Source organism: Mustelus asterias, chromosome 27 (assembly GCF_964213995.1).
Source record: "Mustelus asterias chromosome 27, sMusAst1.hap1.1, whole genome shotgun sequence".
Classification (NCBI taxonomy): Eukaryota; Metazoa; Chordata; class Chondrichthyes; order Carcharhiniformes; family Triakidae; genus Mustelus; species Mustelus asterias.
In genome coordinates, this window is record NC_135827.1 from 15549420 (window position 1) to 15564314 (window position 14895).

General features: G+C 45.5%; 1 protein-coding gene across 4 annotated transcripts in view; it reads right to left on the bottom strand.

Moving 5' to 3' along the window:
* LOC144479851 (arginyl-tRNA--protein transferase 1-like) overlaps nt 1-10267 on the bottom strand; it is a 69573-nt gene extending 59306 nt beyond the window's left edge. For all 4 annotated transcript variants that reach the window (XM_078198851.1, XM_078198852.1, XM_078198850.1 and 1 more), the window contains exon 1: nt 10037-10267. In XM_078198851.1, the coding sequence (XP_078054977.1) occupies nt 10037-10142 (106 nt within the window). In that variant the 5' untranslated portion in view covers nt 10143-10267. The remainder of the gene's footprint in view (nt 1-10036) is intronic.
* Between the last annotated feature and the right edge of the window lie 4628 nt (nt 10268-14895).

Consider the following 14895-nt stretch of genomic DNA (forward strand, 5'->3'; position numbering starts at 1 on the left):
GGCAATGGTTTCATTGTCATCAGTAGATTCTTAATTCCAGATTTTTTTAAATTATTGAATTCAAATTCCACCATCTGCCGTGGCGGGATTCAAATCTGGGTCCCTAGAACATAAGCTGAGTTTCTGGATTAATAATCTGGCGGTAATACCACGAGGCCATCCCCCTTTAGTCTTAAATATACTCAACATGGGTGCATCCACAACCCTCTGGTTAAAGGATTCCAAAGATTCACAACTCTTTTGAGTGAAGAAATTTCTCCTCATCCCAGTCATAGAATAGAATCATAGAATCCCTACAGAAGGAGGTCATTCGGCCTATCAAGACTGTACCGACCACAATCCCACCCAGGCCCTATCCCCGTAACTCCACACAATTACCTTGCCAATACCCCAATCACTAGGGTCAATTTAGCATAGCCAATCAACCTAACCCGTACATCTTTGGAAAGTCCTAAATGATTTAGCCCTTATTCTCCAACTGTACTCCATGTTCTAGATTTTCTAGCCTGGATTTGGAATGCTCATCTATACATGCCAATAAATCATTCTATGTTCAATCTGGTTAATATCCTTATTCTGTACAATTCAGAATTTCAATTTCCATCCTTGTATCAGATCATTATAATCCCAGCGTATTAAGGAAATATATCTCGCAATTACTGCATTGTCACCCTAATATTTCTGAATTCCAAGGCCCCACACAGATCAGCATGAAAGGAAAATACAAAGAGAGCTGCTTTGCTCCTTTACTGATTGTACACCTACATTGTATTGATGCCATTCACCAGAGGAATGGACCAAGCTTAGATATGGCTCTGGCACTTGCCAAATGTAGCAAATCTGCATGTTTCGATGACCCATGTTTGGGTCAAAATGCCTGCAACTGGTGGCCATGCTTCTGTACCAGTATTCAGTCCTCTGCCCACATTACGACAACATGCAATTGCCATCCTGAAACTAGGGCAGGCAGCTAATAATCTGGCAAACCACTGATCTTTTGAGATGCTGGTTGAAAGAGGGGAGTCTGTGCAGACACAGAGAAATGATGATACGCCGGAGGAATACAGAGGCACAATATTTATCGCTCCTGGAAAGGGAGTTACTCTAAAGACTTGTACTAGCCAGTGAGCAGTGTGGCAGTTTGCGTTTAGACCTGGCTGGAGAGCTGTAACCAGACATTTATATGGTCCACATCAAAGCTGGTTATCTGCACGTGCTCAAGATACCAAAGACACTCATGGACTTGTCCGCAGCGTATGATTCAGAATGGAGTAAAAATCTACTGCTGAATGTTTAATATAGTACGGTGCAAATCAACATTGCCCCCATGAAGAGGCATGGTCACCCACTACAAATACATCTCGTGGACCAACCCTCGTAATAGTCATCCAAGCCAAACTCTTCCCCAAAACAAATATACATCTGTTGGACGCTTAATGTGGAATCAGCTGAGGATTAAGGTATTTTAGATCTAATATTGTGCAATGAGAGTATTTATCACCCTACAAAAGGCATAACAGGTGCAATTTTGTTCTTGTAATAAGTCCCAAACATGTGCGAACAAGAGGTGGCTGCAAGGTGCTTTCCACACCTCTGTCAATGTCTGGATAAAGATCTCAAAGCACTATTTGAAGGGGAGCAAAGAGCCCTTCCCAGTGTTCTGGTCAATATTTCTTCAAAGGAACACTGGAACATTCAGGCTCCTCAAGTCTCTTCCAACAATCAATTAGATCGTGCTGAACTCTACCTCAGTTCCATTTCCTCCCTATTTCTTGAGACTCTTTTCCCATGACAGGTTTTCAATTTCAGTTTGGAAATTTTCAGTTGACACAACATCCAGAGTGTGTCCTAGATTCTCATTGCTCTGAGAATAGAGCGTCCTTTGATTTCATTTCTGAATGACATGGCTCTATTTTTAAACACTGTGTCTCTAGATTCTGCCAGCAGATGTAATCATTTCTCTGTATCTGCACAACCCCTCTCGTTCAACCAGCATCTCAAAAGACCAATTAACAAGACAAACTAGTCGCGAGTGCGCATTCGAATCCACACTTCGAATTAGTTACTGGGACTCGCAGAAGAATGTTCCAGAGCAACTTTCCCTTCCTTCCTGTGGGCAAATGCTGGAACCCCCGTTATACCTGCCCTCCCAGCTACAATCTCGGGTGGGCTGGGATGTTTCTATGGTCCGAGAAAGAAAGGATTTCATCTAAACAGCGCTTTTCACATCCGCAGAATGTTCAAAGTGCTTTACTGCCGACAATGGGGCGGCATGGTGGCACAGTGGTTAGCACTGCTGCTTCACAGCTCCAGGGTCCCGGGTTCGATCCCCGGCTCGGGTCACTGTCTGTGTGGAGTTTGCACATTCTCCTCGTGTCTGCGTGGGTTTCCTCCGGGTGCTCTGGTTTCCTCCCACAGTCCAAAGATGTGCGGGTTAGGTTGATTGGCCATGCTAAAATTGCCCCTTAGTGTCCTGAGATGCGTAGGTTAGAGGGATTAGTGGGTAAATATGTAGAGATATGGGTGTAGGGCCTGGGTGGGATTGTGATCGGTGCAGACTCGATGGGCCGAATGGCCTCTTTCTGCACTGTAGGGATTCTATGATTCTATGAATGTAATACTCACTGCTGAAATCCAGCAGCCAATGTGCACACACCAAGCCTTCACAGGAATGTGAGCAGTTAAGCTGCTTCTGCAATGTTCATTGATGAAAAATGTCTGAGTGACCACAGTCACGCACTGGAAATTTTTAATTTTCAGTTTGTGCAGATGCTGCTTAAGGTTCCCATTAATGTTGTGGAATATCAATGTATTTGATGTTTGGACTTCCATTTTTGCGTGTGATTTCTTTTCTGAGTTTCTTTGGGGTTTTAGGACCCAGGGGGAAACCCACGCAAACACGGGACGAACGTGCAGACTCCGCACAGACGGTGACCCAAGCCGGGAATTGAACCCGGGTCCCTGGTGCAGTGGCTAACCCACTGTGCCACCGTGGCTAGTGCAGCCTTGTGTCAACTGTTTGCCCGGATGAGCATTGTGTAGTTTGACAGTTACTGGTGGGGTTGCCCACTGGCGATTAATATATTCCTGGAGGTTTCATCACATGACTTGCCCCATAGTCCAGCTGTTGGCCAGCCAATGCATCCATCCTTGTGACTCACTGCCGCATTACACCAAATTGGAAAGCAAAGAGACTCATTAGCAGATTGGATGACAATTGACCATCAGCCAAACAGCATTCCCCTATCCCCAACTTCCAAAAGTTTTACATCTGGTATAAAGAAATAGAATCTTTACAGTACAGAAAGAGGCCATTTGGCCCATCGAACCTGCACCGACAACAATCTCATCCAGACCCTATCCCCTTAACCCCATGTATTTACTAATCTCCTAGACTAAGGGGCAATTTAGCATGGCCAATCAACCTAGCCCGCACATCTTTGGACTGCAAGGGAATACCGGAGCACCCGGAGGAAACCCACGCAGACACAGGGAGAATGTGCAAACTCCACACTGACAGTGACCTGAGAACATAAGAATTAGGAGCAGGAGTAGGCCATCTGGCCCCTCGAGCCTGCTCCACCATTCAATAAGATCATGGCTGATCTTTTCGTGGACTCAGCTCCACTTACCCACTTGCTCACCATAACCCTTAATTCCTTTACTGTTCAAAAATCTACCTATCTTTTCCTTAAAAACATTCAATGAGGTAGCCTCAACTACATTTGGAAAGGAATAGTATGATCAGAAGTAGCCAGCACGGCTTTGTCCGAGGCAGATCATGCCTTACGAGTCTGATTGAGTTTTTTGAAGATGTGACTAGACACTTAGACGGGGGAAGAGCCATAGATGTGGTTAATATGGATTTCAGTAAGGCGTTTGATAAGGTGACCCATGCAAGGCTTATGGAGAAAGTGAAGGGACATGGGATACAAGGGGATGTTGCTTTGTGGATTCAGAACTGGCTTGCCCACAGAAGGCAAAGAGTGGTTGTAGATGGGTCTTTTTCAGAGTGGAGGTCGGTCACCAGTGGGGTGCCCCAGGGATCTGTTCTGGGACCCTTGCTCTTTGTGATTTTTATAAATGACCTGGATGAGGAAGTGGAAGGATGGGTTGGCAAGTTTGCTGATGACACAAAGGTTGGTGGTGTTGTGGGTAGTGTAGAGGGATGTCAGCAGTTGCAACGAGACATAGATAAGATGCAAGAATGGGCGGAGAAGTGGCAGATGGACTTCAATCAGATAAGTGTGTGGTGGTTCATTTTGGCGGGTCGAATAGGATGGAAGAATATAATATTAAGGGTAAGACGCTTGGCAGTGTGGAAGAACAGAGGGATCTTGGGGTCCGGGTTCATAGGACGCTCAAAGCGGCGTCACAGGTAGAGGCTGTGGTTAAGAAGGCGTATGGAATACTGGCCTTCATCAATAGAGGAATTGAGTTTAGAAATCGGGAGATAATGCTGCAGCTGTATAGGACCCTGGTCAGACCCCACCTGGAGTACTGTGCCCAGTTCTGGTCGCCTCATTACAGAAAGGATGTGGAAGCCATAGAAAGGGTGCAGAGGAGATTTACAAGGATGTTGCCGGGATTAAGTGGTATGCCTTATGAGGATAGGTTGAGAGAGCTAGGTCTATTCTCCTTGGAGAGGCGAAGGATGAGAGGTGACCTGATAGAGGTGTATAAGATGTTGAGAGGTATTGATAGAGTGGATTCTCAGAGGCTTTTACCCAGGGCTGAAATGGTTGTCACGAGAGGCCACAGGTTTAGGGTGCTGGGGAGTAGGTACAGAGGAGATGTTAGGGGTAAGTTTTTCACTCAGAGGGTGGTGGGTGCGTGGAATCGGCTGCCGGTAGTGGTGGTGGAAGCGGATTCGATTGAGTCTTTTCAGAGACTTTTGGATAGGTTCATGGCAGTTAGTAAGATAGAGGGTTATAGGTAAGCCGAGAAGGTAAGGAAATTGTTTGGCGCAACTTGTGGGCCGGAGGGCCTGTTTGTGCTGTAGCTTTTCTATGTTTCTACTTCACTGAGCAGGGAATTCCAGATTCACAACCCTTTGTGTGAAGAAGTTCCTCCTCAACTCAGTCCTAAATCTGCTTCCCCTTATTTTGAGCCTATGTCCCCTAATTCTAGTTTCACCCGCCAGTGGAAACAACTTCCCTGCTTCTATCTTATCTACTCCCTTCATAATCTTAAATATTTCTATAAGATCCCCCCTCATTCGTCTGAATTCCAATGAGTATAGTCCCAGTCTACTCAGCATGTCCACATAAGCCAATTCTCTCAACTCCGGAATCAACCTAGGCCAGAACCTGAGGCCCTGGTGTTGTGAGGGGTCAGGATTCAAAAATGTTTTGAACAAAAACTGACAAATAAAATCTTTCTTCAGCCTCTGATGATTTTTCTCCAGGGTCGCTCAGAGCAAAGTCCTGGAGACTGATCTTCAATTCATAGAGACTCCAGGCCAGTCCTGGAGGGTTGGGAACTCTAGTTACAGGCAGCTGAGAAACCAACACATTAATTTACACATCATCCAATTAGTGAGCAACTGAGCCAGAATGTCAGAAAGATCCCACATGTGCTCTTTGTTGATAGGCTGCGGTTAGCCTCAGCATGCCTGGGTGAGAGGGGTGATAGAACAAAACAAAGAACAAAGAAAATTACAGCACAGGAACAGGCCCTTTGGCCCTCCAAGCCTGCACCGACCATGCTGCCCGACTGAACTAAAACCCCCTACCCTTCCAGGGATCATATCCCTCTATTCCCATCCTATTCATGTATTTGTCAAGACGCCCCTTAAAAGTCACTACTGTGTCCGCTTCCACTACCTCCCCCAGCAACGAGTTCCAGGCACCCACTACTCTCTGTGTAGAACATCTGCCTCGTACATCTCCTTTAAACTTTGCCCCTCGCACCTTAAACCTGTGCTCCCTAATAATTGACTCTTCCACCCTGGGAAAAAGCTTCTGACTATCCACTCTGTCCATGCCTCTCAATCTTATAGACTTCTATCAGGTCACCCCTCAACCTCCGTCATTCCAGTGAGAACAAACCAAGTTTCTCCAACCTTTCCTCATAGCTCATGCCCTCCATACCAGGCAACATCCTGGTAAATCTTTTCTGTACCCTCTCCAAAGCCTCCACATCCTTCTGGTAGTGTGGCGACCAGAATTGAACACTATATTCCAAGTGCAGCCTAATTAAGGTTCTATAAAGCTGCAACATGACTTGTCAATTTTTAAACTCAATGCCCCGGCCGATGAAGGCAAGCATGCCGTATGCCTTCTTGACTACCTTCTCCACCTGCATTGCCACTTTCAGTGACCTGTGTACCTGTACACCCAGATCCCTCTGCCTATCAATACTCTTAAGGGTGATGTGAAATAACAACAATTTTGGAGGCTCTCCAGTGACCCCTGATGCAAGTGTCTGTGTTTGAAGGAGGACAGAATAGGACACAATAATGCACACAGTCAAATTACCTACTACAACTCACCGTGCAGGTACACATTTGAAAGGATATTGTAGTCACATAGTAATACTAATCAGCCAAGACCATCAATCTAGTTAATGCAAGCTTAATTTCCATTGGAATTCAGTTTTTAAAAAATCTGGAAATAAAAAAGCCAATCTCAATAAAAGTGACCCTGAAACAAGTGTTCGAACACTTTTGTGGAAGGAAAGAAACCTGCTGTGATCACCCAGCCCAGACCATGATGTGATCCTACACCACTGTGGTTGAATCCCAGCAGCCCCCTCAAGTGGTTAAGAAAGCCACTCGGGTTCCAATATGTTACACAACAGGTCAGGAAAAAGGCCAACCACAAAACTGTCAATGCAACAAAAGTGGGTGTAAATGTCAGCAACACCCATATATCCAGATAAGAGGGAAAAAGGACATTAGAAAAAGAGAGAGTAAATATTGGACAGAAGAGAAGACCAAACCAACTCAGAATCTCAGAATTGTTATGGTGCAGGAGGCCATTTGGCCCATCGTGTTTGTAGCAGCTCTCCAAATGAGCATCATGGCTTAGTGCCATTGTCAAGGCTTTCCCCTGTACCCCTGCATATTGTTTTTTTTCAAGCAATCATCTAACACCCCCTTGAGAACCTTGATTGAACCTGCCTCCACCACACTGCCAGGCAGTGCATTCCAGACCCAACCACTCGCTGTGTGAAAAAGCTTTTTCTCACATCACATTTGCTTCTTTTGCAAATCACCTTAAATCTGCGCCCTCTCTGCTCTTGATCCTTTTATGAGCAGGAACAGTTTGTCCCTATCTACTCTGTCCAGCCCCCTCATGATTTTGAACACCTCTATAAAATCTCCTCTCACCCTTCCTCTCTCCAAGGAGAACAGTCCCAACCTATCTTCATAACTGAAGTTTCTCATCCCTGCAATCATTTTTCTAAACCTCTTCTGCCCTCTTTTCAATGCATTCACACCCTTCCTATAGTGTGGTGCTGTACACAATACTCCAGTGAGGTTGAACTGGTGTCTTATATAAGTTCGGTATAACCTCCTTGCTCTTGTACTCTATGCCCTATTACTGAAGTCCAGAATACTGTATGCTTATAACAGCTCTCTCCACCTGTCCTGCCGCCTTCAACAATTTATGCACATATACACCCAGGGCCCTCTGCTCCTGCACCCTTTATTTTACACTCTCTCTCTCCATGTTCTTCCTACCAAAATGTATCACCTCGCACTTCTCTGCATTGAACGTCATCTGCCCATTCCATCAGCTTGTTTATGCCCTTCTGAAGTTCTACACTATCCTCTTCACGGTTTATAATACTTCTAAGTTTGTAACATCCGCAAACTTTGAAACTGTCTCCTGCACACCAGGATCTAGATCATTTATTATATATAAATACTGACCCCTGGAGAACACCACTCCAAACCTTCCTCCAGCCTGAAAAATATCAATTGACTGCTACTCTCTGCTTCCTATTATTCAGCCAATATTGTATCCACTTTGCTACTGTTCCTTTTATTCCACAAGCTATAGCTTTTCTCAAGTCTGTTGTATAGCATTATATCGAAAGCCTTCTGAAATTCCATGTACACCTTATAAGGCATAGGAGCAGAATTAGGCCACTCAGCCCATCGAGTCTGCTCCGCCATTCAATTATGGCTGATTCTTTTCTCATTCCCATTCTCCTGCCTTTTCCCCATAACCCCTGATCCCCCTTATTAATCAAGAACCTATCTATCTCTGTCTTAAAGACACTCAATGACCTGGCCTCCAAAGCCTTCTGCGGCAAAGAGTTCCACAGATTCACTACTCTCTGGCTGAAGAAATTCTTCCTCATCTCTGTTTTAAAGGATCGTCCCTTTAGTCTGAGGTTGTGCCATCAATCGCATTACCCTCTCTGCTACCTCCTCAAAAAACTCCAGCAAGTTAGTTAAGCACAATTTCCCTTTTAGAAATCCATGCTGGCTCTTCCTAAACAACCCACATTTTTCCACGTGACTACTAATTCTATCCCAAATAATTGTTTCTCGAACCTTGCCCACTTAACGTGAAACTGACTGGCCTACAACTCAGAAAGAGAAATCAGATCAAAATGTTCAAATCCCAACCACAATCAGTAATATTGACACTAGTAATACTGCAGCCCCAAGACCAGTTCAGGCAAGTTTTACAGGTACTCCACATTTCGAGTTTTCCTGGTTATTCCTTCTGGGAAAGGGCAACTGCCCTGAGACTCAGTGAGGGCACTACCTCCATAATTGTTCCCAAAAGGGCAGCACGGTGGCACAGTGGTTAGCACTGCTGCTTCACAGCACCAGAGACCTGGGTTCGATTCCTGGCTTGGGTCACTGTCTGTGCGGAGTCTGCACGTTCTCCATGTGTCTGCGTGGGTTTCCTCCGGGTGCTCCGGCTTCTTCCCATAGTCCGAAAGACGCACTGGTTAGATGAATTGGCTATGCTAAATTATCCCTCAGTGTAACCGAACAGGCGCCGGACTGTGGCGACTTGGGGATTTTCAGGGTAATTCTATTGCTGTGTTAATGTCAGCCTACTTGTGACTAATAAATAAACTTTACTTTTTAACTTTAAGAGGCAGATTGGACTCAGGACTCTGGACTCTGCTTCTCTCTCTCCACAGACACCGCCAAACCTGCTGAGTTTTTCCAGCACTCTGTTTTTTGTCAGATTTCCAACATCTGTAATATTGGTTAGGTGCATTGGCCATGCTAAATTCTCCCTCAGTGTACCCGAACAGGAGTGTGACGGACTAGGGGATTTTCACAGTAACTTCATTGCAGTGTTAATGTAAGCCTACTTGTGACACTGCATTAATAAACTTAAATTTATTTTAATTCCCACTTTAAGTGACTCTCGGAAAGGCACCTTGTGGAGAGAAGGGAAAAAGAACACGAGAGAAATCCGTCTATGATACACAACACCGCTTTAAAATAATATCCAGTCACTTTAACCACTAGTTGAATCCCAATCAATTTATACCAATACATTTCAGTGGAATGCGATTGGAGGGGCTGTGTTAGAAACGGGCATTCGCTTCCTCTCGCGACAGAAGCATGTTCGCATGAGCCAAAGTAAAAGGAAATGAAATCAAACACTGGAGGCATTTCTGCAAAAAAAATATAAACTCCAAGGGCCGGGAGAAAGTGGCTCCAGCTCGTACCCCAAGACCGAGGCCAAGATAGAGAGGAGCAAGCTGAAAGAGGTAGAAACTTGGTAAAGAATACACCCCCCTCCCCTAAAAAAATACCCTGTAGTGGAACAGACAGATTTCACACAGCAACAGGAGAGGAGCAGCTGAAACTGACAAGAAAGTTTACAAGGGGAAAATCATCAAATGAGCGCAAGTTAAAAGTATCTTTCACTTTCAGTTATTAGATAGTGTTTAGATATTGTTGCAAAATACTAAGTATCAAGTTAACTGATACAATTCATGTAACAATTTCCCAGCAGCCTGTAATTGCTACTAATACACTTTCTCGCAATCTCTCCTGTTCACCTATTTTTCTCACTCTTCCCCCCCACCCCCCACACCATCTCCTCACCCTGAGCACAGAAGGACTCCTTCCCGCAGTAGCCGCAACTCCATGCCTCTAGCGGTGGACTGAGCTCCCTCGCTGGGGGGCTTTGCCCAGTGCTGCTGGTTCCCATCGGTGGGGAAGGCACCCAAGGTATAAGAGGGTTTATTCGGAATCACCCCATCCGCTTTCTCCCCGGCTAGGATCCGGAGCCGGATACACACACACACTCACTCAGAGAGGAGACAGCAGCCAGCCCAGTTTCTTGGTTACTTCCTCATCCGCCTGCCTGACGTTCCAACCCCACAGTCAGAAACTCCCCCATTCCAGGTCCAGAAAGGACACCCAAATCAAAAAAAATGCTAATTTCCCGACGCACTTCTGAACTCTCCAACGAAAAAGGACAACTTTCATTTTATGTAGCACCTTTCAAGTGTCCTGGTGATTCACAGGGAAGTAATCAGACAAAATGTGGCAGATTAAGACAGAAAACTTGATCAAAGAGGTGTGTTTTACAGACTAATTTAAAGGAGAGGTGGATAAGTTTAGATGGGGGGAGAGAAATTCAAGGATTTAAACAAGCTGAAGGCTCAGCGAGCCAAGACTATGTCTGGAACGCTCATCAGAAAATCACCCTTGACCACAAGTCCATCAGGCAGTGGTCTGCATGGAATGTCCCAGAGGCCTACAGGAAAAGGACATGACAGATCCTGTCCATGGTTCCCTTAGCAGACTGTCAAAGTCATTTGGCAGATTGCCACATTGCCAGAACGTTCAAACAAGCACCAAAACTTAGCTTGTCTGCTGGTGAGAAAGGTCCTCCCCATCAGATCCTTCCTACACACCTGGAGTCTCACTTCATTCGCACGTTGCCCTCGAGGTGACTGGTGGGGAAGACACCCCATTGTCCACCTCCTTGTGGAATGTGCCTTTGCAAAGAAGGTCTGGAGTGCAATGCTGTGATTTTTTGTCAACGTTCATCCGGAGCAGCTCTGTGACGCAGGACTCTCTGCTTTACAGGCTGTTCCCAGGCACACTAAGACAAACATCACCTGCTGCTGGAGGGTCATTAACTCAGTGAAAGATGCTCTTTGGTCTGCCCGAAACTTGTTGGTCTTCCAGTGTAAGGAGTTGTCCTCGACTGAGCATTGCAGACTGGCGCGTTCCAAAGCCCATGATTACGTGCTGAGGGACGCACTCAAGCTTGGGGCAGGTATGGCCAAGGTACAATGGAGAAAGGCTGCTGTCTAAGACCTTTCAGCCAATGTGTACCAAGCAGCTGGAAACTGTACGATCCCTGGGGCTATATGGGATATATATTGAAATTGTCATTAAGACAGCTGAGAGTGGAACATGCTGTCTTGAGAAAAGTTAAATTTCATCGGAATTTCTGTAGCACTCAATTTGAAATGTTTTGTTATATACTTCTACATTCATGACTAAAGTATATTTTTCTCGGAAAATAGATCACATGCACAAGAAGTTGAGTTGCAGGATGGTAGAGATCACAGAGGGTTGTAGGTAATGTTTCATAGATAAGGAAGGGTAAAGTCACAAAGGGATTTGAACAGGAGAATTTAAAATCAATGTGATTCTGAACCAACTAGATTATAGATCAATAGCACAGGGCTGATGAATAAACAGATTTATTGCAAATTAAGATATGGGCTCGATTTCCTTTTTTGCAAAAATATATTTTATTCATAAAATATCTGCAAGAGACATTACAAAACATTTCAAATTATCATAACAGGAAAGTGCAATGATATTCACAGTTTCTCCAGAAATCTAGATACACTCTGAGATGCTTCAACTCAGTAATGAGAATATTACAAACATCATTTCAATATTTTCGTTATAGAGAGTACAATTCTGATCATATGATATACATTGATCATGTTGCCTCAAAAGAGTTACATATGGTTAGGATTAAACACACAGTCCAAGGGCTTTACCTGGTTACTAGCCCCTCGGTGTACACTGTCTGAAACGTCTTACACGGTGGCCTTCCCCTTGGCTGCCCCAAGCTTGAGTGCGTCCCTCAGCACGTAGTCCTGGAGCTTGGAATGTGCCAATCTGCAACACTCGGTTGGGACAATTCTTTGCACGGAAAGATCAGCAAGTTTCGGGCAGATCAAAGAGCATCTTTCACTGAGTTGATGACCCTCCAGATGTTTGTCTTGGTGTGCATCCCTGGGAACAGCCCGTAGAGCACAGAGTCCTGCATCACTGAGCTGCTCGAGATGAACCTCGATAAATACCACTTCATCTCTCTCCAGGCCTTCATTACAAAGGCACATTCCACAAGGAGATGTGTGACTGTCTCTTCTTCTCCACAGCTGCTTCAAGGGCAGCGTGCAGTAGTGCAGAGATTTGGAGCATGCATGAAGGATGTGACAGGGAGGGTCCATCTCACCACCAGCCAAGCTAGGTCTTGGTGCTTGTGTGAAAGTTCTGGTGATGAGGTGTTCTGCCAAATGACTTTAACTGTCTGCTCAGGGAACCATCTGAAGGATCCACCATCTCCTTTTCCCTCAGGGCCTTGAAGACGTTAGGTGCAGATCACTGCCTGACTTGTAGTCAAAGGTTTTTTTCTGAACAGATTTTTCCACGAGGGGCAGGTGGTATGGCACAGTCCAACTACTAGGAGTGTTCTGTGGCAATGTGGCCAGACCCTCCTTCGCAACACTGGGGACGGGTAGAACCTCAGTATGTGGTGACACTTAGTGTTTGCGTATTGAGGATCTATCCAATAAATGTTGGCCTTTCCAGCAACACCCACATCCCAGTAAAGAATCTAAAAAAGGTAAGGTATTGAAAGAAACTGGTCTGTATTGTAATAAATGGAATGTCAAATTTGAATGTAATGAACCTTTACAAATTGTATGAATGAAGTAAATTTGCGGGTAAAATTTAAACCCTTCATTCCTGGGTGTGACTCCTCTCTGCACAACTGTTGCCAACCCCTCCAGAGACCCAAGGAATGAAAGATAATTTTCCTGGAAACACCCAGAGGGTGATGGTGGTGCGGAATTCACGACCTGGGTGGGTGGTAGAGACAGAAATCCTTGTTATGGACTTGAATAAATGGGTCCTTTTCTGAATAGCAGGCAGTGATTAGTGGGGCACCACAGGGATCAGTGTTAGGACCTCAGCTATTCATAACATATATTGTGGGGCAGCACGATGGGACAGTGGTTAGCACTGCTGCCTCACAGTGCCAGGGACCCAGGTTCAACTCCGGCCTCAAGTCACTGTCTGTGTGGAGTCTGCACTTTCTCCCCGTGTCTGCGTGGGTTTCCTCCGGGTGTTCCAATTTCCTCCCACAGTCCAAAGGTGTGCGGCTTAGGTTGATTGGTCATGCTCAATTGACCCTAGTGTCAGGAGGATTAGCAGGGTAAATATGTGGGCTTTCGGGAATAGGGCCTGAGTGAGATTGTAGTCGGTACAGACTCGATGGGCCGAATGGCCTCCTTCTGTACTGTAGGGATTCTATGATTCTAATGATTTAGATGAAGGAAGCAAATGTAATAACTCCTAATTTTCTGGGAAATCAGACTGATGTATGAGGAGAGATTGAGTGGGTTAGGATTATATTCGCTGGAGTTCAGAAGAATAAGGAAGGGAATCTTGTAACAGGACTGGGGGGGGGCGGAAACTAGGACTCATAGTTTGAGGATATGGGGTAAAACTTTTAGGACTGAGATGAGGAGAAATTTCTTCACACAGAGAATGGTGGAATTCACCACCACAGAAAGCAGTTGAGGCCAAAACGTTGTATGTTTTCAAGAAAGGGTTAGATATAGCTCTTGGCGCAAAAGAGATCAAAGGATATGGGGGGAAGGGTATTGAATTGGGTGATCAGCAATGATCATAGTGAATGGTGGAGCAGGCTCGAAGGGCCGAATGGCCTCCCCGCTGCTCCTATTTTCCATGTTGCTGCGTAACTGTTGCAAACTAGAAAGCTATAGACTTAGAGCTGGAAAGTGGAATGAGGCTGGATTGCTCTTTTTCAACCAACACAGACAGGAAGGGCCAAATAGCATCCTTCTGTGCTGTAAATTTCCATCATTCTACAATCCTGCAATAACCCTCCTGCACACTCCAGTCAACCACTCAACTGCCTGAACTACCCAGCACTCAGCTGAAAGTAAACAGCACGAAAGTCATTTGTGCAACTCTTGCATGTGTTTACTTTTTGGAGCTGGTAGCCATGTCATTGAGATGAATGACCCTGTCTGAGCTGGCACATCCACCCGTAAATCATCCTGAACCTTTGAAACACCGGTCTGAATCCAGTTGCACCAGTTTTGCAGCATTTCTGTAACATGCTCTGTTCCTTATCGTGTCCAGCTGATTGAACAAGAAGTTGTGGAACGGAGAGATAAAGGGAATCCAGCCCCGGCGAGCTGCAGTTCTCCAAGACGTCACAGGCAGACCGCCTCTCGTTGGGAGGGTGAAACCAGGTCAAACTCCCCAAGTCTCTGTCGACACTCTGCTACTAGCAACCACAGCTGCTGACGTTTCTAATGGCACTCTTTGTTTGTTAGAAGCCTTTGGTTACCATGGACGTTAAACTGGTTGGATGGGATGGGAAATCAAAGACACAGAAGGCAGAGACCTGAGGAGGTTTTTGAATGCAAAGGGTGGTAGAGAGAGTTCTAGAGGACAGGTGTGCTGTAATGAATGACCACTGATTAGAATTTATTACCTGTCCTGGCTCCGATCATTATGGACGGCACGATGGCACAGTGGTTAGCACTGCTGCCTCACAGCTCCAGGGACCCAGGTTCGATGCCCGGCTTGGGTCACTGTCTGTGTGGAGTTTGCACGTTCTCCTCGTGTCTGCGTGGGTTTCCTCCGGGTGCTCCGGTTTCCTCCCACAG